General features: G+C 37.9%; 2 protein-coding genes across 2 annotated transcripts in view; one reads left to right on the top strand and one right to left on the bottom strand.

Moving 5' to 3' along the window:
* Window positions 1-2874: 2874 nt before the first annotated feature.
* The window catches only part of LOC306851298 (uncharacterized protein), a gene marked incomplete at its 3' end in the record, with an annotated part of 74711 nt that continues 49585 nt past the window's right edge, over window positions 2875-28000 (top strand). The window contains exons 1-2 of the mRNA XM_079387453.1: window positions 2875-3032; window positions 26847-26995. The remainder of the gene's footprint in view (window positions 3033-26846; window positions 26996-28000) is intronic.
* Window positions 12966-23747, bottom strand: LOC306851302 (olfactory receptor 1500-like; the record flags this gene model as incomplete). The annotated part of the gene is made up of 2 exons (XM_079387459.1): window positions 22794-23747; window positions 12966-13124 (listed from the first exon to the last, which is right to left on the bottom strand). The coding sequence occupies exons 1-2, from the start codon at window positions 23742-23744 to the stop codon at window positions 12966-12968; spliced, it is 1110 nt and encodes a 369-aa protein (XP_079243585.1). The 5' UTR covers window positions 23745-23747.

Here is a 28000-nt window from a genome sequence, read left to right as displayed (position 1 = left end):
GTAAGGGGGGAGGCAGCCAACTCGTCACATCCCCCCCCCCCCAAGGGACATCCCTGTCATCAGGCCTCTGCCCACACAGGAGTGCTACCTTCCTCAACCAGGCTCCAGCAGTCGGAGTGGGCGGGGCAGGAATTCCTCTCCGGGCAACTTTCCCTCTCGCACCGCGCCGGAACCGGGACAGAGAATCCGGATATCAGTCGACAGCCTCAACCAACCACAGGGTAAATGACAATAGAAGAAACGTCACTTACCCCTTTGGTGGCTGGGAGGCCGTCTCTGTCGTTCCTCTGCCCCAGTGCGGGTTTCCACAAACTTTTGCGAGCGAGAGGGGATGACGTCATCGGGTGTTGCTCAACTGCGCTGTCTAGGCTCTGCCTGCCCGCATTCTCCACCAGTGTGGCGGGAAGAGCAAACGACAGACACAGTGGGTGTGGCATCAGGCCTTGGAGAGGCTTTTATTAAACAGAAATAATAAAATAAAGTGTCCAAAGGGAATAAAGTGTCCAAAATAAACAGGGGATCTGGTGTCCTCGTCATGCTGCGGGGTTTGTGAAGGAGGGCAGTGTTCTGGAAGGAAGGGTCCAGGAAAGGGGCGAAGAGACCGGTCTCTCGAGGAGAGGCGCGCTCTGCATTTAAACAGCGGCGGTGATGAGGCTCCATTCGGATCAGGTGCGCCTCATCACACGCCGTCAGCCCTGGCTATTTCAGCGCCCCTCCTCTCTCACACATGCACTCCCGTCGGGAGCCTGTTGAAGGGCGGCGAATAAGGGACGGGGTGGTGATGATAGTAAGGGGGGAGGCAGCCAACTCGTCACACCTTCCAAATTCATTCTGCTACTGTCATCATATATTAAGTCATCAGTAAAGTTGAGAGAGCCTGTTCTAGAGGCAGCCATGCATGCCCATGCCATGACAACACCTCCACCATGCTTTACAGATGAGGCTGTTTGCTTGGGATCATTGCAGTTCCCTTTTTTTCTCCACATTTTTGCTTTCCCATCACTTAGATAAAGGTTCATCTTTGTCTCATCGATCCATAAACACAGTTCCAAAACTCTTCTGGCTCACCTTTGTGCTTTTTTGCAAACTCTAATCTTGCCTTTCTATTTTTGGTGCTGGTCAGAGGTTTGCATCTTGCTGTGTAGCATCTGTAATTCTGTGTCAAAGTCTCCTGAGGACAGTTGTTGGTGATTTTACAGACACGTCTTTTAGGGTTTATATTCACAGCTTTTATGATTTGTCTGTCATCAACTACTGTTGTTTTCTCAGCCGATCAGGTCGTTGTTGGTTGCTGGTGGTTTCCAAACTCTTGATTTCTCCATGCCCTTTATTTTTGCTTCAGCTCTAACTGACTTCCTCTTTTCTTTTAGCATCCAAATTGCTTGCTTTTCTCTCAAAGTCAGCTCCCTCGTCTTCATCCTGGTTTGTGTGTGTCATCATCGAATGCAATATTCAGAATGCAGAAGTAATAGATATAACTGATATATATATATATATATATGTATGTGTGTATGAATATATATATATATATATATATATATATATATATATATATATATATATATACACTCACCTAAAGGATTATTAGGAACACCTATTCAATTTCTCATTAATGCAATTATCTAATTAACCAATCACATGGCAGTTGCTTCAATGCATTTAGGGGTGTGGTCCTGGTCAAGACAATCTCCTGAACTCCAAACTGAATGTCAGAATGGGAAAGAAAGGTGATTTAAGCAATTTTGAGCGTGGCATGGTTGTTGGTGCCAGTCGGGCCGGTCTGAGTATTTCACAATCTGCTCAGTTACTGGGATTTTCACGCACAACCAGTTCTAGGGTTTACAAAGAATGGTGTGAAAAGGGAAAAACATCCAGTATGCGGCAGTCCTGTGGGCGAAAATGCCTTGTTGATGCTAGAGGTCAGAGGAGAATGGGCCGACTGATTCAAGCTGATAGAAGAGCAACTTTGACTGAAATAACCACTCGTTACAACCGAGGTATGCAGCAAAGCATTTGTGAAGCCACAACACACACAACCTTGAGGCGGATGGGCTACAACAGCAGAAGACCCCACCGGGTACCACTCATCTCCACTACAAATAGGAAAAAGAGGCTACAATTTGCACAAGCTCACCAAAATTGGACGGTTGAAGACTGGAAAAATGTTGCCTGGTCTGATGAGTCTCGATTTCTGTTGAGACATTCAGATGGTAGAGTCAGAATTTGGCTTAAACAGAATGAGAACATGGATCCATCATGCCTTGTTACCACTGTGCAGGCTGCTGGTGGTGGTGTAATGGTGTGGGGGATGTTTTCTTGGCACACTTTAGGCCCCTTAGTGCCAATTGGGCATCGTTTAAATGCCACGGCCTACCTGAGCATTGTTTCTGACCATGTCCATCCCTTTATGACCACCATGTACCCATCCTCTGATGGCTACTTCCAGCAGGATAATGCACCATGTCACAAAGCTCGAATCATTTCAAATTGGTTTCTTGAACATGACAATGAGTTCACTGTACTAAAATGGCCCCCACAGTCACCAGATCTCAACCCAATAGAGCATCTTTGGGATGTGGTGGAACGGGAGCTTCGTGCCCTGGATGTGCATCCCACAAATCTCCATCAACTGCAAGATGCTATCCTATCAATATGGGCCAACATTTCTAAAGAATGCTTTCAGCACCTTGTTGAATCAATGCCACGTAGAATTAAGGCAGTTCTGAAGGCGAAAGGGGGTCAAACACAGTATTAGTATGGTGTTCCTAATAATCCTTTAGGTGAGTGTATATATATATATATATATATATATATATATATATATATATATATATATATATATATATATATATATATATATATATATATATATATTGCCCTACAAAGGCAAAAGACCTTAACTCACTAGAGTGTGAAACTGAGAAAAATGACTTTAAAGTTTTTTATTTGTCCAGCCAAATTAATTATAGGAAGGACACTGGAAATTTGTCAATTAGATGTTTTAGTAATGAAAATGATCTACATTAAAAATTGTGAGCTCAAACTTGATTTTTACCCCAATTTGCCATCACCCCTAGTGGTGATGGCACAGTGGATAAGACACATGCCTTTGGTGTGAGAGACCTGGGTTCGAATCCACTGTGAGACACCAATGTGTCCCTGAGCAAGACACTTAACCCCCTAGTTGCTCCAGAGGCGTGCGACCTCTGACATATATAGCAATTGTAAGTCGCTTTGAATAAAAGCGTCAGCTAAATGAATAAATGTAAATGTACATTTTGAAGTTACTGTCTTATCCACTGCTAGGCCTATAAGGCCCTATTTAAGGCCTTATAGGCAAGTAATAATATTTTGTAAATGATACGGAGCTTAATAGGTAGCCAGTGCAGAGACTGTAAAATTGGGGTAATATGATCATGTTTTCTTGACCTGGTAAAAACTCTAGCCGCTGCATTTTGGACTATCTGTAGCTTGTTTATTGAAGATGCAGGACAACCACCTAGCAGTGCATTACAATAGTCCAGTCTAGAGTTCATGAATGCATGAACTAGCTTTTCTGCATCAGAAACAGGTAGCATGTTTCGAAGCTCTGCAATTTTTCTAAGATGGAAGAATGCTGTTTTTGTAACATGGGAAATATGATTTTCAAAGGACAAGTTGCTGTCTAATATAACACCCAGATTTTTGACTTTAGAGGACATAACAGTATATCCGTCTAGTTGCAAATTGTAATCCAAGAGATTCTGTGTACTGTTTTTTGGTCCAATAAGTAATATCTCTGTCTTATCTGAATTTAATAGGAGGAAATTATTGGTCATCCAATCTTTTACATTTTTTACACAGTCTATTAGCTTAGATAGTTGAGAAGTTTCATCTGGTCTTGTTGAGATATATAGTTGAGTATCATCAGCATAACAATGAAAACTAATCCCGTATTTTCTAATAATATTACCAAGGGGCAACATGTATATTGAAAATAACAGAGGACCTAGGACAGATCCTTGTGGTACGCCATACTTTACTGGTGATAATTGAGATGACTCCCCATTTAAATGAACAAAGTGGTAGTGATTGGACAGGTAGGATCTAAACCATCTTAAAGCCTGCCCTTGAATACCAGAATAGTTTTGTAATCAATCTATGAGTGTGTCATGGTCTATAGTGTCGAACGCAGCACTAAGATCAAGTAATACTAGCAATGAGATGCAGCCTTGGTCTGAAGCAAGAAGCAAGTCATTTGTAATTTTAACAAGTGCAGATTCTGTGCTATGGTGAGGCCTGAAACCTGACTGAAATTTTTCATAGCGATCATTTTTTTGCAAGTAGGAACACAATTGAGCAGACACAACTTTTTCTAAAATTTTAGACATAAACGGAACATTTGAAATGGGTCTGTAATTTGCCAGTTCATTAGAATCTAGTTGTGGTTTCTTAATAAGAGGCTTAATAACCGCCAGCTTAAATGGTTTTGGGACGTGACCTAAAGATAACGATGAGTTAATAATATTGAGAAGCGGTTCTTCTGCTACAGGTAACAACTCTTTCAGCAGTTTAGTGGGTACAGGATCTAATAAACACGTTGTTGGTTTAGATGCACTAACAAGTTTATTTAGCTCTTCCTGTCCTATAGTTGTAAAGCACTGCAGTTTTTCTTTGGGTGCGATGAATGAAGCTGAAATACTAGTGTTACAGAAGAGGCCCGGAGACAGACAGATGGTAAAGGGTAAGTTTATTTGACCAGCAGAGAAGCAGGTGAGTATCGGACTTGGAATCTTTGGTGAATTCGCTGGAGCTTGACTTGGGATCTTATCTTGCAGGTGACACGGGACTGGAGGACAGAACAGAGGAGACACACACCGCTGTCGAGGAGCAGACTGGAGGGTTTTCCTGGAGCAGACAGACGAGGGGTCCTAGGAGCAGACACACAAGCGGTAAGAGGGTTATCAGGTAAGTTTGTCAGAAGGGTAGTAGAACTAGGCTTGGGGTAGCGCTAGCAGTCCTCTTCGGATTAACGAGACCGGACGTCTAGTGTTTGGCGGTGTGTGTCTTTATAGGAGGAGGTAACGAGGGACTTGATGAGGAGCAGGTGAGCGTGATCAGTGGCAGGTAGAAACAGGTGCGTGAGTGACGTGACTGGTGAAAAGCAGGCAGATCCGTGACAACTAGACGCAGTAAAATCTACATTTGATATTGTATTTCTGATGTTATCTATTTTATCAGTAAAGAAAACGCATCATTTGCATTATCAACGTGAATGTTAAAATCTCTCACAATTAGCATTTTATCAACATTGACCAATAGATCTGAGAGGAAATCTGCAAATTCTTTTAGGAAATCTGTATATGGCCCTGGCGGTCTATACAAAGCGATGATATCTCATATCATTATCTAGTTTCATGTAGATTCCATATAGCTAAAGCTGTAAAGCCAACTCCTTGTTAAAAATATGGTATAACCATCACTTCTACTCAGGGGCGTAGCCATCATTTCAAAAGTGGGGGGGACGGAATGTCTAGTGTTATACCTGTTTTTTTTTTTCAGTTAACCCTTGTCTAATTGACAAGTTTTATTTTTAATCATACCTTTTTGCTTAATATGCTTTATGATTATATTATTATATATGATTATAAAACAGAAGGAAAGAAAGAGAGAAAAAAGAAAAAGAAAGAAATACAACAGCTTGTCACTGGGACAGTACCATTAAAAGGACATCTTTGTACCTTATTTACCCCAAAAAGTTTCATAGTTGTACATTAGATTCAAGATTTTTATTCGTCACATACACCATTATACAGAGTATAACCAGCAGTGAAATGTAAGTCAAACGGTACAAAAGTCATTACGGTACGTATTGGTATTCTAAGGTACTAATGTGCACCTTTTTGAGTATAAGTTACAAGGATGTCCTTATAAGGGTACTATTGTTTACATATTTCAAATTGTATTTTGTGTGTGTTGTATATAGAGTACATGGCACACAGTAATGGATACTTGCACATTCACATACTCCTTTATTCTGTTCTGTTCTATTATACATTAGTCTGATTAGTCTATGTTAAAAGAAATATCTTATCATAGACAATGCTCTAAATAATCTTACCTCTGAAGACTCACTGAAACCTTTTGTCTCATTCACTCTCAGCTGTGAATTCACTTCTGCCTCTGTCTACAGCAAATAATATTCCCTAAATACAGGGAATAGTGACATACAGAAGAAAATAACACATTAAGTACACTGCTGGACAATAACCAATCATTTGTATCCTAAATTATTTTTTAACACTTTAGAATGATAAACACATTCACTATTAACTATGACTTTTGCCTCAATAAACTCTTCATTTACTGCTTATTAATAGCTTGTAAGGTAGTCGTTGTAGTTGTTTAATTTAGGATTATGGGATGCAGAATATGGTCATGAAGAATACAGAATTAATATATGCTTAAGTACTAATGAACAACCAATATGCAAGCTAATAATTACCTACTGTAGTTAAAAATGATAGCTGAGAAGTTCATACTAATCATACTAATGTTATTTTTTATTTTCTATATTTGACTAATTATGTGTTTTTTATGATTGGTCCATATATAATCCTACAAACGCTTGTGTATTAATAGATTTTATACAATGTAAAAATAGCCAGGTGTTAAAAGCCACTCTATCAGTTCTTCTCAGCTGTAAAGTTTGTATTTCTTGCGTGTCGTCCTAACAAACCTAGGATGACTGTTTCTTGTTCATTCTTGACAACACATAAAAACGTCAAATTAGTGCACTAATGACAGAGCAGCCCTAAATGAAGATCGATCCTGCATCAGATCAGTGCTTGCATACTTGATTGAAATACATCATGTAGATTTGGCAGAGTGTCACAATGCTGCAAACGCTGTAAAATCTCAGTTCAACATGATCTTTATTCTTATTTGAAGGGTTCTGATAACATACATACGTGTTAAAATAAAAGACGTTACAAAAGAGTTACGGAAAAATACACTGAAAATAAATAAGTGCATGTTTGTCCAGGCAGCTTTTTTTTCTCCATATAATGAACATCAAAACTTGCTAATTATTCAACAAGAGCAATAGGCAGAGTCACTCTACATTGTGCAATTCGGATCCCACATGCCAACTTACGCTGCTTGACTTTTTCGTAAAAAAGGAGTGAAGAGTTTTTTGTTGCTTTGAACTCATCTCGACTTCTAATGAATGATGGACAGCGGGCGCGAACCTGGGCGTGTAGTGACGTGACAAACTGAGTGACTGATTGCCATGGAAACGTAAACGTCATGTATAAATTATCTTGTCTATTTGAATTTCAAATCATTCTGCATTAATATACATTGCTCCATTAAAACCTCAACATGTCGAGAACACAACTGTCCGATGAAAAAGTGCGGGGGACGAATTTATTTTTTATAAAAAGTGGGGGGGACACGTCCCCCGCGTAATCTATGCCCCTGCTTCTACTACAAAAGACTGCTTTATAAATAATCTTCCTGACTTTTCTCAGTTCCTCAGCATATCCAATAGCTCAGAACAACTTGATGATGTAACAGAAACTATGGCCTCTCTCTTTTCTAGCTCTTTAGATACGGTTGCTCCTTTACGCCTAAGGAAGATTAAGGAAAATAGTCCAACACCGTGTTATAATGAGCATACTGGGGCCCTAAAGAGAGCAGAACGGAAAAAAAAAACTAAATTAGAGGTATTTCGTATTGCTTGGCGGGAAAATACTCTCTCCTACAAGAAATCCTTAAAAACTGCTAGATATGCTTTAAGTCTCTTTTAGAAGAAAACAAACACAACCCCAAGTATTTATTCAATACAGTGGCTAAATTAACAAAACATATAACATCAGCAGGTGCAGACATTACCCAGCAGCACAGTAGTAATGACTTAATGAACTACTTTACTTCCAAGATTGAAACTATTAGAGATAAAATTGTAACCATGCAGCTGTCAGCCACAGTATCGCATCAGATAGTGCACTATAGATCCCCTGAGGTACAATTCCACTTATTCTCTTCCACTGGAAATTAAGAATTGTATAAACTTATTAAATCATCCAAACCAGGGGTGCCCAACCCTGTTCCTGGCAATCGACTGTCCTGCAAAGTTTAGCTCCAACTCTAATTTAACACACCTGTCTGTAATTTTTACGCGATCCTGAAATCCTTAATTAGTTGCTTCAGGTGTGTTTGATTAGAGTTGTAAACTGTATGTTAGACCCTGTTCCATCTAAGCTCCTAAAAGAGGTGTTTCCAGAAGTAATACATCCTCTTCTGAATATTATTAACTCATCATTGTCATTAGGATATGTCCCAAAAACCTTCAAACTGGCTGTTATTAAGCCTCTCATTAAAAAAACACAACTTGACCCCAAAGAATTAATTACAGACCGTTCTCGAATCTCCCTTTTCTGTCAAAGATATTAGAAAAGGTAGTATCATCACAACTATGTTCCTTCTTAGAGAAAAATTATATATGTGAGGATTTCCAGTCAGGTTTTAGACCATATCATAGTACTGAGACTGCTCTCATTAGAGTTACAAACGACCTGCTTTTATCATCTGATCGTGGTTGTATCTCTCTATTATTGCTACTGGATCTTAACGCCGCATTTGACACTATCGACCACAACATTCTTTTAAATAGGCTAGAAAATTATTTTGGCATTAGAGGAAGTGCACTGGCATGGTTCAAATCGTACTTATCTGACCGCCATCAGTTTGTGGCAGTAAATGAAGAGGTATCATACCATTCACAAGTGCAGTATGGAGTACCTCAAGGCTCAGTACTAGGCCCCTTACTTTTCACACTTTACATGTTACTTTTGGGAGATATCATTGGGACACATGGTGTTAGCGTTCACTGTTATGCTGATGATACTCAGCTCTATATTTCTTTGCGACCTGATGAAACTTACCAATTTGCAAAACTAACGGAATGTATAGTTGATATCAAAAACTGGATGACTAGCAATTTCTTACTGCTAAATTCTGAAAAAACAGAGGTGTTAATTATTGGACCAAAAACTTTTGCATGTAATAACCTAGATCACTGTCTAATACTTGATGGCTGCTCTGTAAATTCTTCTTCATCAGATAGGAATCTAGGCGTACTTTTTATAGCAATCTTTCCTTCGAAAAACATGTTTCTAGCATTTGTAAAACTGCATTTTTCCATCTTAATAATATATCTAAATTACTACCTATGCTCTCAATGTCAAATGCAGAAACATTAATTCATGTGTTCATGACCTCAAGGCTAGATTATTGTAATGCTTTATTGGGTGGTTGCTCTGCACGTTTAATAAACAGGCGGGGCGGACCCTGTTGCTAGCTATGACACAGTCTTTTGAAGACTGTGATTGGTTGGTTGTCAAGAAAGAAATAAAAGAGCGCTTTTAAGAGTAGGGTATATTATAAACCTTCACTTTGAAATTACAGGCGTAATTTTTCCGTTTTACCGTACTCGCTCTCGCTCTCTCTCTCTCTCATACACACACACACACACATTATATATGTATATATATTCTTTATTTTTTATTTACCATGCTGTCATACTTACTGTATTTTATAGGAAATTAACAGAGACATAGCATAAAAAGTGCTATAACAGACCCAAATCATCACTGATGCATATTTGCATTTTTCCAGTTGCCAAATATGTTAATGTAGTGATTCCGTCCATTTCTGGTGGTATGGCATTGCTGCGCAGTGTCTGAGATGTTAGCATGTCTTTAATAAGATCGGTCACAAACATGATCCCTGCACGATCTAATGTGTAGCGTCTTATTAACTCACTGTCATGCATTGTGTGCAACACATTTCTTCTCCCTCTTCATGCTTCGTCCATTTTCTCCACTGCTAAAGAAATCCCCTTAAAAGTCCTCGTCCATACTCCTAACAATTTTGGACCTTAAGACCTCTTTTAAGGGTTAAGATGCTTTCTGAATTACTTTTTTTCTTTACTAGGATCTTTAAGAGGAAACACCCACATTTATAAGAATTTTCTAAGAATTTTGTTACTAGGAGTAACTCTTAGCACTAAGATTTTTCATGAATACGGGCCCAGGACACCTAGATGAGCTCCAGAGACAGATCCCCAGTGAAGACCCTGTCTCCTAGACGGCCATCAGGATAAGACCACAGGAACCAGATGAGTCCTTTACACCCATACGATGGACACTTTACTATTCCATGAGGCCACGGGAGAGGAGGCGTCATATTCGAAAAATGGCGGAAGGCGGCGACGCGGCTGTTTTCAAGTGCAAGTACCTCAGGGACAAACGTTTTTTATTGTGGTTAAATTGCACTTGTTTAAAATAATCAAAGTAAACTGCTGATTTATTAAAGTTTAAACGTTGTAAATCGATGAGATTACTTCGTGAATCGGCTGTAAAAGGTTTTTGTTTCTATTCATTCTCTCTCTCTATATGTATGTATGTGTATGCATTCATTTAAGTTTATTCATTGATTCATGTGTCTTTTGTTTGTCCTGTGTATTTTTATATGTATTCATTCATAACAATAAATTACTTTATTTCGTTGCTCCAAATCAGCCTTTGTCACGGTGTTCATAGACGTGTCTTTTTATTCTGGAGGTAAAACTTGCAAGCTAAATTGGTGATTATACTTGCATTATTTGATAAATATTTTATAAGCTGTGGACGAAGGCATGATCTGCGAGAAGCTGTACTTCTGCCTACATCAAGCGTGACCTTTTCAACGTAATTGTGTATTACATGATGTCACGAACGCGCATCACAGAACAGAGCAAGGCAAGCATTTGTGCTTATAAAACTTAAACTTTTTATTTTTTTTTTTTAAATGACCGATCGTTTCGCTAGATAAGACCCTTATTCATCGTCTGGTATCGTTTAAAGTCCTTTGAAGCTGCACTGAAACTGTCATTTGGACCTTGAACCGTTTGGGTCCCAATGAAGTCCATTATATGGAGAAATGTTTTCATCAAAAACCTTAATTTCTTTTCGACTGAAGAAAGAAAGAGTAGTAGTCGTTGTAGTTGTTTAATTTAGGATTATGGGATGCAGAATATGGTCATGAAGAATACAGAATTAATATATGCTTAAGTACTAATGAACAACCAATATGCAAGCTAATAATTACCTACTGTAGTTAAAAATGATAGCTGAGAAGTTCATACTAATCATACTAATGTTATTTTTTATTTTCTATATTTGACTAATTATGTGTTTTTTATGATTGGTCCATATATAATCCTACAAACGCTTGTGTATTAATAGATTTTATACAATGTAAAAATAGCCAGGTGTTAAAAGCCACTCTATCAGTTCTTCTCAGCTGTGAAGTTTGTATTTCTTGCGTGTCGTCCTAACAAACCTAGGATGACTGTTTCTTGTTCATTCTTGACAACACATAAAAACGTCAAATTAGTGCACTAATGACAGAGCAGCCCTAAATGAAGATCGATTCTGTATCAGATCAGTGCTTGCATACTTGATTGAAATACATCATGTAGATTTGGCAGAGTGTCACAATGCTGCAAACGCTGTAAAATCTCAGTTCAACATGATCTTTATTCTTATTTGAAGGGTTCTGATAACATACATACGTGTTAAAATAAAAGACGTTACAAAAGAGTTACGGAAAAATACACTGAAAATAAATAAGTGCATGTTTGTCCAGGCAGCTTTTTTTTCTCCATATAATGAACATCAAAACTTGCTAATTATTCAACAAGAGCAATAGGCAGAGTCACTCTACATTGTGCAATTCGGATCCCACATGCCAACTTACGCTGCTTGACTTTTTCGTAAAAAAGGAGTGAAGAGTTTTTTGTCGCTTTGAACTCATCTCGACTTCTAATGAATGATGGACAGCGGGCGCGAACCTGGGCGTGTAGTGACGTGACAAACTGAGTGACTGATTGCCATGGAAACGTAAACGTCATGTATAAATTATCTTGTCTATTTGAATTTCAAATCATTCTGCATTAATATACATTGCTCCATTAAAACCTCAACATGTCGAGAACACAACTGTCCGATGAAAAAGTGCGGGGGACGAATTTATTTTTTATAAAAAGTGGGGGGGACACGTCCCCCGCGTAATCTATGCCCCTGCTTCTACTACAAAAGACTGCTTTATAAATAATCTTCCTGACTTTTCTCAGTTCCTCAGCATATCCAATAGCTCAGAACAACTTGATGATGTAACAGAAACTATGGCCTCTCTCTTTTGGATGACATGGGGTTGAGTAAATTATCAGCAAAAGTTTTTTTAAAAGTGAACTAATCCTTTAAAGCCTTCATCGAGTGGCTATGTTCGAAATTCAAAATTTGTCCAGAAAGACTGATTTATTATAAACTGTGCTAATATTAGCTAACAACATTATCTTGTTACACTATCATTGACTAAAAAGAGCTTTGAGCTGATGTCAGTTTTAAATTTATAAGCAATCAGGACGGTCTAACCGTTACACTTGCTATCCTAAAAATAGAATCACACCCAGGGATCAGTGTGGGAAATGGTAGTAAAAGGTAATTTATTATTTCAATATATTAATATTATCTATTAAATCTCAGTGATGTGCTGTGCGCGTTGTCACATCAGACACAAAGTGACATCTTTGGAACCCACGAATAAAGAATCTTATGTAGGAATAGTGCATGACTTTATTAAAAATAAAATAATATAATATAATAAAATAATTATATTAATTACCTTTAATATTTTGTTTCAAATAAAATACCAAATAAATTACAATAAGGAATTATGTATTGGCATATATTGTATAAAAATATCTAATGTAGGAGTATTGTTTGTTAATTTACTAATAAAAATAGAATTATTGACAAATGTAATTTTTTTTTTTTAATTCTTGGCATTTTTAGTACCTTGTGTAGGAGTACTTTGTGTTCGTTTATTGATAATAATAATAATAATAATGATGCAAAAGCGGATTGCAAGAAGTGACGTCATATACCGCTCTCCATGAGGGGCAGGGTCCGGCCGACAGGTCTTCTGTGTTCTGGGAGGCTTGAGATGAGCGCAGCTCTGCTCCTGGATTTGGGTTTGGTCCTGTTCGATGCAGACGATCTGCTGCTTTTAATTCCCTTCCCGTAGGACATCAAGCACTACACACGATAAACACAGACCGGACCTGAGTTAGATGTATATATATATTTTATCAGACAATGCCACGATTATAGCCTATAAATCAGGATTTGAGTATAGTAGTGATTCCTGGTTAACACAATGTAGCCTATATTAATGGGTTGTGTTTACCATTTATACTTGTTTTATGTATTACAACAGAAAATATAATGTGAACAGCTTTATTGGGCATTCAGTTATATTACAGTATGTGACAGCTCATATAGTACAACAGATCTTAAGAACCAAAACTAGTCTGAACGCAAAATTGATGCAATGACATAATAAATATGCAAATGAATGTGTGACCTTACTTGCCACCACAAGTATCACAAAATCCTGTGGGAAACACTGTATATATATTAAGAGTTCAGATGCAGAGGCCTCCAAATGCCACTTGTAATTTTCTTGTAAAATTAGTATTTTTATCAGACTATGTGTAGGTTCAGTAATTTCATTTTAAATGGCAATGAATAGGTTATTTTCTGGAATTTACCACTGCCTCTGATGTCTCTATAGTTGTTAAAGATTAAATAATTCTGACGATAGGACGTTATGAAAATAGAGCATATCACCCAACTTGAGTCTAATTAAACTATTATATACTTAAAGGTTGGATGGCTGATAACTTTCTACAATTAAACGAAAGCAAAAGCGAAATTTTGATTTTAGGTCACTCTAGATATTCATCTGATTTTAATTTAGGGTCCCTTTCCGCTAGTGTTCAACCCTATGTAAGAAATCTTGGGGTTACATTTGACTCGTTTCTTAAATTTGATAAACAAATTAGTACAGTGGTAAAGGGGAGCTTTTTCCATCTTAGATCCATTGCTAAATTGAAACAATTGTTGTCTCATAAAGACTTGGAGACTGTAATACATGCTTTCGTGACATCTCGCTTGGACTACTGTAATTCCCTTTATTGGGGACTGCCTCAATCGGCGATTTCTCGCTTACAAACTGTCCAGAATGCTGCAGCGAGGCTTCTTACTGGAACAAGAAAGAGGGATCACATTTCTCCAATCCTAGCATCTTTACATTGGCTCCCTGTAAAGTTCAGAATCGATTTTAAAATAGCTGTTTATGTGTACAAGGCACTAGCGGGCCTTGCACCAAAATATATCAGTGACCTTCTGATTGCTTATTCTCCTCAAAGAGCTCTTAGGTCCAGTAATCAGTTTCTTTTAACGGTCCCACGTTGTCGCTGTAAAACCAAGGGTGGCCGGGCTTTTTCAGCTGCAGCCCCGAAACTTTGGAATAGTCTGCCTGTAAATGTGAGACTCGCTCCTTCACTAGCTAGTTTTAAGTCTGCTCTTAAATCTTATTTGTTCTCCCTGGCTTTTGAATAATGCCTGCTTAAGGCTCTGTTTTTTTTTTTTTTTTTTTTTTTATTATTGCTGTATTGTATTTGTATTTGTTGTACAGCACTTTGGTGCAACTCTATTGCTTTTAAACGTGCTATAGAAATAAACTTTGACTTGACTTGACTTGAGTAAATTCCACGGAGCTCGCCTCACTTGCCCTTCCTAACATAACCTAAACATAACAAGAAGCACAATGAGCATTAGGGTTAAACCGAATTTAAAACATTCTCCCCATGCCATCCAAGATATGCATGACTTTATTCTCTTGTTGAACATGTACAAATATTTCAAGAATAATTTGTCAGCTCTGTAGGTCAATGCTATGCAAGTTAATGGTGTCCAGAAATTTTAAGTGACAACATTAGGCCAAGAAAATTAGTCTTTATTACTATTTTTATTGGATTGGATTGGATTGGATTCAATTTATTGTCATTGCACATGTAGGTACAAGGCAACGAAATGCAATAGAGAAGAAGAAATACAGCATAACATGAGGAAAGAGAGGAGAAAAAAAAGTGTCCTCGCACTGCGTTCTTGGAAGAGAGTGCAGTGTGAGAACAGACAAAAAACCTCAGCATAAAGCACAGTCAACACAGGAACATAACTTGCATAGTAATCCTAGTTCAGACGAAACAGCCATCCGGCCAGCCGCCATTACAGCGCAAACCCACGGACCCGTTAACACCTGACAGGATGAAGCGACGAAGGCGTGGGATGGGGTTAGGGAGGTGTATGAGTGTGTGTATGTGTAAGTTTGTGTGAGTTCGTATGCCTTGAAATCCGTTTCGCCAGCACTCCAAACCAGTCGACTCAGTTCGCAGGTTGTGATGCGACATAGCAATTGCCATGGAAACGTCCTTGGACAGAGCACAAGCGCCCGACAATAACAAGGTGTTTTTGGGAGGAGGGAATGGAAGAAAGAGCGTCTCCCTGCAGTATTCACCGGAGAGTTGATACCAGAGCGGCCTTGCCAAGCCGTTCTGTTGTGGGAAGCCGGAAAGAGATAAGATTGTTTTGTCTTAGTGCGAACAGCTGTCTTCCAGTTTCACAGCTATTCTCATTGTCCATTCTGATCTCCATGTCCATCAATTTTTCATGACGGGCAGCCGTGAGAGGTTTTGGATAGCCAGTCCCGTCTCCTTAATTTTCTGATAATTTAGGGCAACGCCTAATCCAAATAGCAGAAACCCAGTTATCATTGTTCCGAATAAGAAGATGTCTTCAATGTCCTCCACGGAGAGAGCCGCCAGACACACGACCTGCCATCTCTCCCATGCGTCCATCGTGTAGCCAGCAGCAAACGTCCCAGCGGGACATTTCGGTTCTCCAGATCCCGCTTTCCTACTCGAGAAGATGGTGTCAATTGCATTTAGAGACCAGTTGATCAGATCCATAATTTCGGTTTTGTAAATAGTGCAGCGAGAGTCTGGACAATACAAGAGAGCAAGCAGGGAAGTTCAGGAGGGAGGGAGGGAAGAAAAATGCGACCGCCTTCGAACAGAGCCAAACGAGAATGAAGTATTCCTTTTAAAAACCACTAGATAAAATGCTAGTTTATTCACCATTAATTTACACAAAACTGATTATTGATTATTATTAGTATTAAATAAAAAAGGTTATTTAAACTATGTTTTAAATATATTACATTGTGGATTAGAGGTTAGGAGATGTGTTCTAATACTTTTGAAAATGTACCTTATTATTTAGAAAATTACACTGTAAAAAGTGAACAGTTGGATCAACTTAAAAAAAAAAATAATACTTCAATTGGTAACATCTATTAATTTTTTTTTTTCAACTTAATTTATTACCTTTATTTGTAATAAGTTGTTGAAAAAATCTATTTACAAACGTTTAAGACATTTACACTTTATAAATCAGTGCAGTCCAAAATGTAAAAAAAAAAGAAAAAATTACGGTAACACTTTCTATGAAGCTCATATTTATAATACATTATAAGGCTATTCTTAAGGCATTATAATTAATGAATAATGCATTATAAACAACCTTATAATATGTTATATTGTCAATTTTAATACATTATAATGCTTACACATTTGTACATATAACTTTTAAGATTATGTATAACACAATGAACACCATATTAAATCTACTTTTACACTGATAATGGACTATATATCTTGACATTATTTAAGATCTGCACAGTATCTTACTACAGTACATCTTGTAAGTGGTCAGGTGTGAAGTGTTATTTGTTCCCTGTTAGGCAAATATACATTTTTATGTGAGCTAGTTAATTTCAACAGAAAAAAACAAAAAAAACAATGTTAGGTCACATTTTATTTTGATGTCCCCTTTGTCTATTGACTATATGCAACTTTGCAACTCTCATGTCAACTAGTATTAGTAGGTTTAGGTTAAAGTTAGGGTTGGTAGAATGTTGACGTACTCATAAAGTTGCTTAGATAGTCAGTTTGTCTGTTGGGGAACCAACAAAATAAAGTGTTAGCATATATTTAGCAGACAACATACTACTATACTCCAATGACTGCTAGTTGACATGTAGTTGCAGAGTTACTAAACAGCTGTCTAAAAGGTACCATCAAAATAATCAAACTGATATTAAAATAGAAATAGTTAAAAGCAATCTGATCTGATATCTGATCTTATGGCTTTTTGAGAGAAAAAAAATACTATTATTATTACTATACCTATAAGTGGTCATTGATAGCTTTAGGTAAAATAGCATAAGAAAGGTGGCAAGATATGAGACTTATAATACATTATAACTATGAGAAATATAATCCATTGTAATTTATGTGGATGCAATCTGTTCACTGTGTGTTATAAATCATCATACTCTTAAAAGCTATAACCACTAATAAGTAAATATTATAATACTAATACTAATATAATAATTTCAAACTGTTCTTATATTCACAAGATGATATAACATATTATAAGGTTGTTGTTGTTGTTGTTTTTTTTTTTTTTAAATAATGCATTATGCATTCATTATAATGCCTTAAAAATACCCTTATAATGTATTATAAATATGGGCTTCATAGAAAGTGTTACCAAAATTACAATGCCATGTAATTACATTACCTGCTTATGGTCTTCGGTATCCATAACTTGGAGAGCCATTTTGTTGCATGTAGAAATAAACAAAGATATTGTCAGGCACATTACAGAGTGTAAGCTGTGTGTGGTACTAAGAAAACGTTGTACAAAAGCCACCAAGAAAATGCACTTTTCACAGCCTGTAATACTTTTTACAAAACAAAACAAAAAAAATGTACATCACGCTTACCTCTTCCACCGTGCCACCACTGAAAGTCATCGTCTTCGTTTATTTGACGGCTCGCAAAACAATTTGCACACTACCGCCACCAGGAGTGTGAACCGATACTACAACCTACACATTAAGCAAACCAATCAAAATCTTCTGTTGGTTTGTACAGCCCACTTGCAGCTTAAGTCCCACCCACCTGCGGCTGGCCCACCCATTTGCAGCTGGCTCCGACCTCCGTTTATACCCATCTCCCTCGCAGACCACTTTCGTTTGTGCTCTTTCCTTAATCTCGCTTCAAATCTCGCGATATTACACTGAATGGACAGTAATGACGACGACTGTTAAATGGAAAAAAATTAGCTCAAGTAACGTTAAACTTTTGTTTGCTGAAATTTTGAATCTGTGTGTACACGTATAATGTCTTCTCCCTGAAAGTCGTCGTAGCAACCGCAAAAGCACAAAACGACACAGCACGAGTAACGTTAGGCCTCAGTCGACAACTGTAAAAGTAGGCCTCCGCAACAAAAATGCTGGAAAGCATTAAAAAATCTTGCGTTAACAAGTTAATTCAACAAACTGTGCAATTACAATTCTCCAAGCACTGACATAATGCCTTTAACTCAATCGTTAACCTTGTGTATATTTATGAAATTTTTGGTCACATGCCCCCGACCTCTTTCGTGCTATCCCTCTTTCTCTGGCTAGCTTTCCTCTGAAAATCGTCGTAACAACCTTGTGACGTGTCGTCACAATTCGGCACAACGACAACTGAAACAAATATCCGGACCGGATAGGCAAAAATTATAAAATAATTTGGGACCGACCTAGCAGTTTTATTGCACAGCAGCTCTCTCACTCACAGCGACTTCACTCAGAAAGACGGTCGGGATAACGGTCATATTTTCAAACATAAAATGGCGTGCACAGTTTCATTGGCCAGTTTCATGAATGACAGACAGATTAACATGATCAAAGCAAAAAAGTTTAAATAACCAATAGGAATTGTTTCAGCGTGGTAAGGCAGCGCAATGGGTTTAGATTTATTGTTGTTGATAATATTTATACCAGAAGGTTTCATGATGAAAATGTAAAATGATAATAAAATAATAATAATGATCTTAATAATAATTTAAAAGGCAGAAATGATTTATTCTGTACATACATTAAGTGATTCAACATAGATCTTGTAAAAAAATCAAAGTTGATTTATAAGTGTTTTATTACCCTTTTTCAACCATTTAGCATTAAACATTATTTCAACGTAGTTTCAACATTGAAACAACAACTGTCATTATTTCAACCATATTTCAACGTTGAAGGTTGGTCATGTACCGGTTGGTTTTCAACCGTTAAGCATTAAACATTGTTTCAACGTAGTTTCAACGTTAAAACAACAACTGTCATTATTTCAACCATATTTCAACGTTGAAGGTCGGTCATGTGCCGGCTGGGCTGCTACCATCTGTTTTAATGGAAAATCTGACAGGGTAGCACAAATCGTCAGAACACCGGCGTTAGCGTTTATCCGTCGCCAGTATAAGATGGATTCAACAGATCTTACACACCAGCGGTGCTTCGATGAAAGTAAAAGCCAATAAATAATATTTTAGTAGGCTATACGTCGAGAATATGGAAACATTTGGATTCGTGCCGAGTGAGAGAGGTAGGCATCAGTTTCACCTTTAATTTGTTTTTGGAATGACGTTTTTATAGCCTATAGGCTATCCTTAAGTTTAGAGGATTTGTTGTGGAGAGAAACTAATTACTGTGTTTATTAGGGATGTGCGCGTCTAGTCGACTAGTCGACTAAACGGTACAGCTCCTACTAGTCGACACTGAAAACAATAGTCGATTACACGAGAGAAAAAAACCCCCCAAAAAAACATTTTATCATTCAAATTACCATCATTTTAACGTTACATTTTAAAACATTTTAAATAAGTTAAAATAAAACTTTTGAAAAAGAATACATATCAAAATATTTAAATATTTTTAAAAGCATATCTGGGCAGAAACTACATTTTTACCTCAGACCTCTCATGCCTTGTCTTCACGTCAGTTGCGGCGAGCTTAGAATGACCACACGAATGACCTATGCGTTAGCTTGGAAACAAACAAAAAATGACGACGTAGGCTATTTTAATTTGTTTCCACTGAAAGCAATCCAAGTGTTTGCTGGTGCCTCCATGTCCTGCAGAGCGCGCTTTAGCTTCCACTCTCCGCACAAACTTACATATAGGCTAGCGCACATTATTATTATAGCAGGTTTAACGTTTAAACATTGTTATATACTTGAACTGTTTTAGTATATCTATAGATTTTATTTTAGGCAAGTCGTGATGATATGAGAAGGCTAAATTTATCAAACATAGGCTATGATCAGCTCATGTCGCTGGCCGCTTGGTCGTTACTTTAAAAAAAAAAAAACGTATAGGCTATTTAATGAACAAAAATGCTCCCAACGTTTTTCTAAATTAACTTAATAAAAAAACAAAACGAAATATAATAATTTTGCCATTACACACAAAACGGAACTATTTTAATAGCCGAAACAGTAGTATAAACTGTTTTAGGAGAAGGGGGAAAAAAAGGGCTTGGGTCGGAAATTCTGATAAGCTGTCGGACGTGGGCCGGGCCTAGCCTGAGCGTCTCGGGCCAGGGCCGGGCTAGGGCCTAAATTTGAGGGCCGTGCAGGGCTCTGTTGAGTGTATGCTCTTTATTTTTTTCTGTTTAACGACCGCCTAATATTAAATGATGATAACGCGAGGCAAGCATAATCATGACCTATTTTTCGCAGAATTAATTGAGGGATTTGACAGTGTGATTCAAAGATTTAAGTATTTCAAGTGTAGGCTGTTATATAGACACACACACTTTTTTTGCCATTTTTTGGGGGTTTCTAGCTTTTAGACTAGTCGACTAGTCGGATACAAAACTTCCGTTTAAACGACAGTCAAATTAGTCGTAGCGCACATCCCTAGTGTTTATAATGTTTGTAAACATTTTTGATTTACCGGCATTTTAGCCTACATCATTTCTGAATAATAGGTTAATAAAATGCAGGCTTAGCCTTTGTTTTTTTTCCCCTCAAAACATTTTATACAAGTAGCGTTTTTTTGTTTTTTTTACAATGTGCAGCAAACATCTTTAAAAAATTCTTTAATGTCTTTAAAGCATTAATAGATTTTTTTATTTTGTTTAGTAGCCTACATTTAGAAATGTAAAAATCTAGAAAAGATGATGCTGTATATATAGCCTATTAGCGCAGCGGGTTAAGATACCATCTCTTTCTGTATTTTTTTTTTTTTTTTGTGTAAAGAAAACACAGTACTTTATTATTATTATTATTATTATAGGCAAAGACAATTTTAAAAATAACGGTATTAACCGTTATTTTTTCTACTCAAACCGGTTTCAGAACGGTAATAATACAGAGGAACGCAGGAACGGAAACGTTAAAATATCGATTCTGCTCGGAGTGAACCGATTGACATTTTTTTTTGTTTTCAAGCCCTGGACAGCACACTTGAAGATTGTAGGAACGATTTCACAGTGACACGTGATCTCACAGAGATTTGCAAGATCAAACATTACTGGAGAAGAAAAACAAATAGAGGACAATTGACGTTGTCAGCTGGCTCTACTGGCGCGCATTCTGTTTCATAATGAAAAACAAAGTACACAAAAGAATATGGGTGATGTTCTCTGCTTTCACGGCATGTTTGTGGCTGCCTGCCAGGTTTCAGCTATAGAAGCACACAACATCCGGTGAGTGACACTTGCTCGCTCTCATTGACTATCGTGGGTATCACGTCAGAGGCAGCCCGATCAATTTGAGTTAGGCGACGCTCAGTCTCGATCGGGAGCAGATAAACGATCATAATGACACCACACAATAGAGGATTTTTGGACAAAAAAAAATGGTCTGCAACAAGCCTTGTATCGGGCCACACCCCCTGACCATTCAGGGGTGCAAATCGGCCGTAAAATCTGGCTTAAAATCCTCTAGTGTGCGGCCAGCCTTAGCTTCCATTCTATATTTGCCTATACTCCATACACACACCACACCTCCTTTGTCAGCACCTTTTATTATCTCTGGTGGATAACCAGTCCAATGCATCTTTTTGGCTCTTTGTACGATTGTACTGACGAGTTCCTTTGGTCTGAAAAATTCTTTCCACCTCAAAAGACACTTTTTTAGTAAGTGTATTCATTGTAGGATTATTGTTAATAGGAAAAAAAAGTGGACTTTGGACAAAAAGGGCTTGATATTTCGGATTCTTTAACACTGGGAATGTCTGCTGAACTTGATTTTTGGTGATACCACACTTTTAAATGTAGACTGCGGTGAAATCTAAAAAGGTCTACCTTGGTTTGAAACTTGTTCCCCGTGTAAGTTGGAGCAAAAGAAAATCCTTTGGACAGCACTGATTTGCAGTCATCTGAAAGATTGATATCTTAGTTAATGCTTAGCTTTCATCCTTTATTGTACAGCAAATACAGAAATAATAAAAAGTTGAGATGTCACAACAGAGAAACAATAAAAAAGAACCTTATCAACAGATCTCAGACATACTCATATGAAAAAGGATGCTTGGTTTGCATTATTGAACAATATGAACGAATGATATGAACATATGAACAAATGACAGTTAACAGCATTTGAGTGGATGAAACCAGGGTAACATGAAATATGTCAGCATAATACTGACTGCTCACAAAAATGCATTCAAATAGCTAGTACAATTTTTAATCTATTTTGTTGTTTCTTGGGGTTAGCAATTAAGAACACAGTACATACACACTTAAAATCATATGTATTCATTCATAAAAATTAAACAGCATATCACTGTTGTTCACCTACATGTTAGGAGTGCAGCAGAGTGAATTTAACTGTTTTCTGTTCATACAATTTTATTTTCCACATACTGAATCTAAAAACATAAATGAAAAAAACAAACAAACATAATTTAATTCCTAATGTTGGAAGAACACAAACAATCATTACATTTTGACATTTTCTTTCTTACAATTCTGTTTTTAAGCAGTTTTCGAATTAAGACTCTGATTTCAGCTGTGTTTAAAACATAAATAATGGGATTTAACATTGGTGGAAGAGTAAATGAAAGAGATACACTGATGACTCTAGCATTGGGAGTGAGAGAAGTAATTGATGAAGCAATGTACATGCATATTACAGGAAGAAAAAATATTCCGACCAACAAAAGGTGAGAAACACAGGTCTTGAGTGCTTTTAAACGTGCTTCCCAAGTTGTAATTTTACTTAACGCAAAAAAAATGCCCAGATATGACAGGACTATAAGAAACAATGGTGCTACAAGGAACAAAGCTGCGATGAGGTTTGTTATAAACATATTAATCGTATTGTCGTTGCATGCCAACCTCAACACTGGTCCATTATCACAATAAAAACTCTGTACCACATTAGATTTACAGAATGAAAGTCGGGTCATCAAAGACGCTCCCAGAGCCACCAGAGAAGTGTTAAATACCCATAATACTATAAACACTAAAGACATGACAGTGTTATTCACTATGGCATGATATCTTAAGGGCAAACAAATTGCAATGAAGCGATCAAATGCCAGAACAACAAGAGTGGCACTTTGCACAGTAATAAAGAAGTTCACAAAAAACATGTTTGTCAAGCAAGCATTGTAGGACATGTACTGTGAGTCAGAAAAAAAAGTCTTCATCATGTTAGGAATCACTGCATTAGTTTCACCTAGGTCAGCCAAGGCCAAATTAAACACACCAATGTACTTTGGACTGTGCAGACTTCGTTCAAGAGCTATAATGAGAAGGACTATAGAGTTCCCAATTACAGCAATAAAATATGCAATAAATAAAAAAATATAGTAATAAGTGCTGTACGGTATACCTGTAAGACCAATGATGAAAAAGTATTCAGGACGAACAATAGACATATTCTGGACAAAACTCACATTTAAAGAACTCATGACAGCTTTGTTTTTGATGTTTTGAACAGCTGAAAATAGAAATTACCATGAAGACATAAACAAAATTTAGGGAATTCACAAAATTGTCATCTTACTCTTCTAACAATTGTATACACATTATGTAAAGTTTCTGCATAATATTTAAATCACAGAACTGTAAACATGAAGTTATATAGCCAGAGCAAACAAAGACTGAAAGTCTGAACACTTGTGAGCTGCTTTGAATGAAATTGCTCCATTGTAATTGCTTACCTTTATTCACTTATGTTGCAAAGCTCATTTGCAACAATTGCGTCATTGAATCCAAATATATCTTCTGATTCATCTCTTGAGACATTTCAGACAACACAATGATTTTTTTCACTAGTCCAGTGATTTCAACCGCGAGTCTGCTTTTGATTTTAACGTCAACAACACGTAATATATATATATATATATATATATATATATATATATATATATATATATATGTGTGTGTGTGTGTGTGTGTGTGTGTGTGTGTGTGTACAGTGCCCTCCGTAAGTATTGGAACAGTAAAGACAAAATTGCTCTGTTGGCTGTGGAGTCAAGACATTTGAAAATATGATTAAAAGATGAATATGAGACAAAACTACAGAATGTCACATTTTATTATTAGCCGTTTCAACACATATATGTTTTACCAAATAAAATGAACAGCACTTTTAGAGTTCATCTCACTCATTGATGTGAGCATTAGTATTGGGACAGTTGAACATAAGGCAGATATAAAAGATTAAAAGCTATTATTTAGTTGCAGATCCCTTGCACACAATCACAGCAGTGAGTCTGTGACCCATAGACCTCACCAGACTCTTGGTCTCATGCTTTGAAATACTTTTCCCAGCCTTTAATGCAGCCAATTCCAATTGTTGCTTGTTTTGGGGAGTTTCTGCCTTTACTCTCCTCTTCAGCTGGTGAAATTCATGTTCAATCGATTTAAATCTGGAGATTGACTTGGTCAATCTAATACTTTCCATTTCTTTGCCCTTATAAATTCCTTGACTGAACTGGCAGGGTGTTTTGGGTCATTGTCCTGATGCAATATGAAGCACTTCCCAATGAATCTGGTGGCATTTTCTTGAATAATGGTAGGCAAGATGGTTTTGTACCCTTTGTGGTGGGAAGAGCAAATGACAGACACAGTGGGTATGGCGTCAGGCCTCGGAGAGGCTTTTATTAAACAGAAATAATAAAATAAAGTGTCCAAAGGGGATAAAGTGTCCAAAATAAACAGGGGATCTGGTGTCCTCGTCATGCTGCGGGGTTTGTGAAGGAGGGCAGTGTTCTGGAAGGAAGGGTCCAGGTAAGGGGCGGAGTCTGGCGGCGGCGAATAAGTGCGGCGAATAAGGGACAGGGTGGTGATGATAGTAAGGGGGGAGGCAGCCAACTCGTCACACCCCCCCCCAAGGGACATCCCTGTCATCAGGCCTCTGCCCACACAGGAGTGCTACCTTCCTCAACCAGGCTCCAGCAGTCGGAGTGGGCGGGGCAGGAATTCCTCTCCGGGCAACTCTCCCTCTCGCACCGCGCCGGAACCAGGACAGAGAATCCGGATATCAGTCGACAGCCTCAACCAACCACAGGGTAAATGACAATAGAAGAAACGTCACTTACCCCTTTGGTGGCTGTGAGGCCGTCTCTGTCGTTCCTCCGCCCCAGTGCGGGTTTCCACAAACTTTTGCAAACGAGAGGGGATGACGTCATCGGGTGTTGCTCAACTGCGCTGTCTAGGCTCTGCCTGCCCGCATTCTCCACCAGTGTGGCGGGAAGAGCAAACGACAGACACAGTGGGTGTGGCATCAGGCCTCGGAGAGGCTTTTATTAAACAGAAATAATAAAATAAAGTGTCCAAAGGGAATAAAGTGTCCAAAATAAACAGGGGATCTGGTGTCCTCGTCATGCTGCGGGGTTTGTGAAGGAGGGCAGTGTTCTGGAAGGAAGGGTCCAGGTAAGGGGCGGAGAGACCGGTCTCTCGAGGAGAGGCGCGCTCGGCATTTAAACAGCGGCAGTGATGAGGCTCCATTCGGATCAGGTGCGCCTCATCACACGCCGTCAGCCCTGGCTATTTCAGCGCCCCTCCTCTCTTACACATGCACTCCCGTCGGGAGCCTGTTGAAGGGTGGCGAATAAGGGACGGGGTGGTGATGATAGTAAGGGGGGAGGCAGCCAACTCGTCACACCTTCCAAATTCATTCTGCTACTGTCATCATATATTAAGTCATCAGTAAAGTTGAGAGAGCCTGTTCCAGAGGCAGCCATGCATGCCCATGCCATGACAACACCTCCACCATGCTTTACAGATGAGGCTGTTTGCTTGGGTTCTTTGCAGTTCCTTTTTTTCTCCACATTTTTGCTTTCCCATCACTTAGATAAAGGTTCATCTTTGTCTCATCGATCCATAAACACAGTTCCAAAACTCTTCTGGCTCACCTTTGTGCTTTTTTGCAAACTCTAATCTTGCCTTTTTATTTTTGGTGCTGGTCAGAGGTTTGCATCTTGCTGTGTAGCATCTGTAATTCTGTGTCAAAGTCTCCTGAGGACAGTTGTTGGTGATTTTACAGACACGTCTTTTAGGGTTTATTTTCACAGCTTTTATGAGTTGTCTGTCATCAACTACTGTTGTTTTCTCAGCCGATCAGGTCGTTGTTGGTTGCTGGTGTCGCTGGTGGTTTCCAAAGTCTTGATTTCTCCATGCCCTTTATTTTTGCTTGAGCTCTAACTGACTTCCTCTTTTCTTTTAGCATCCAAATTGCTTGCTTTTCTCTCAAAGTCAGCTCCCTCGTCTTCATCCTGGTTTGTGTGTGTCATCATCGAATGCAATATTCAGAATGCAGAAGTAATAGATATAACTGATAAATATATATATATATATATGTATGTATGTGTGTATGAATATATATATATATATATATATATTGCCCTACAAAGGCAAAAGACCTTAACTCGCTAGAGTGTGAAACTGAGAAAAATTACTTTTAAACGTTTTTTATTTGTCCAGCCAAATTAATTATAGGAAGGACACTGGAAATTTGTCAATTAGATGTTTTAGTAATGAAAATGATCTACATTAAAAATTGTGAGCTCAAACTTGATTTTTACCCCTATTTTGAAGTTACTGTACTCTTCCTTTGCATTGTCTGCAAAAAGTGAGAAGTCACACCAAGGCAAAAGGCAGTAACTTCCACATTATCAATATTTGGTTGCTGATCACCATTTACAAAATTGTTACAGTAACACCAGTATAAAATCTACTGATCATGGGCTATCTCATATTGACTATTGCATATAGTAATGTGACTGTATTAAGTTTTTTTTTTCTTTTGACCGTAACAAGCAGACTAAAAGTAAAACGTGACTGTTTTGAAACCAATTTATTTGCTATGCTCAGTAACGTAAAAGAATGCTAGACATAACATAGGCTAATAACTTTTATATTGACTTGAATGGAATAGCCCAACCTAAAATAATGAATTGTGGATTGATGTGAATGCCAATAAGCAGGAATAATGCTCAGAATGCTTGTGGATTAAGCATCTCCGCCAACGTTCTGTTACGCGTCAGTGGTTGTAGACATAAAAGGCGCTCGACGAAGGAATGAACAAAAGTAAAACTCTTTATTAGAAGGCATCAACGCACTTAGGACATTTAGTTAACTTAAGAACTGACAAAAGACAAAGGGAGAACTCAGGACTTATAAAGGGAACGATCAAACAAGGAAACAAGATAATTAATACAACACAGGTGATGATAATGATTGATTAACTAAACTGGGACAGGAAATACCAAATAAGGGCAAAACTGAACAGAAGCAGAAACCAAACCGTGACACGTTCATCTCCATGGATTGATTTTACCGAGTTACAAGAAAAGGTAGGATATGGATTTAATTGTGAACTGTTAGTAGGCTACTGATTTTATAATTGATCATGCTACATTGAGTCCACACACGTCCAACTAGAAGTGACAGCCTAGTGAATAATCTGCATTATAAAAAGGAAAAAAAAATCTTTAAAGTTTATTCACGATTACGTATTGCTACCAAGGTATCTAGTCTTTACAGTGCTTTGTTATATGGAGCTGTTTGGTAGATCGCGATCTATCTAATTCGTTTGTCTACACCGTAGTTTAAATGCGGCATACAGTAAAAAAAAAAAAAAAAAGGCAGAACACCGTATAACTCCAAACCGTAACCGTAACTTCATTTTGACACGCAGTTAAACTAAGGAAGAACACCG

This window comes from Barbus barbus (genome assembly GCF_936440315.1).
Source record: "Barbus barbus genome assembly, chromosome: 31".
In the NCBI taxonomy this organism is placed as follows: Eukaryota; Metazoa; Chordata; class Actinopteri; order Cypriniformes; family Cyprinidae; genus Barbus; species Barbus barbus.
This window is presented reverse-complemented; position numbering and strand designations above follow the sequence as displayed.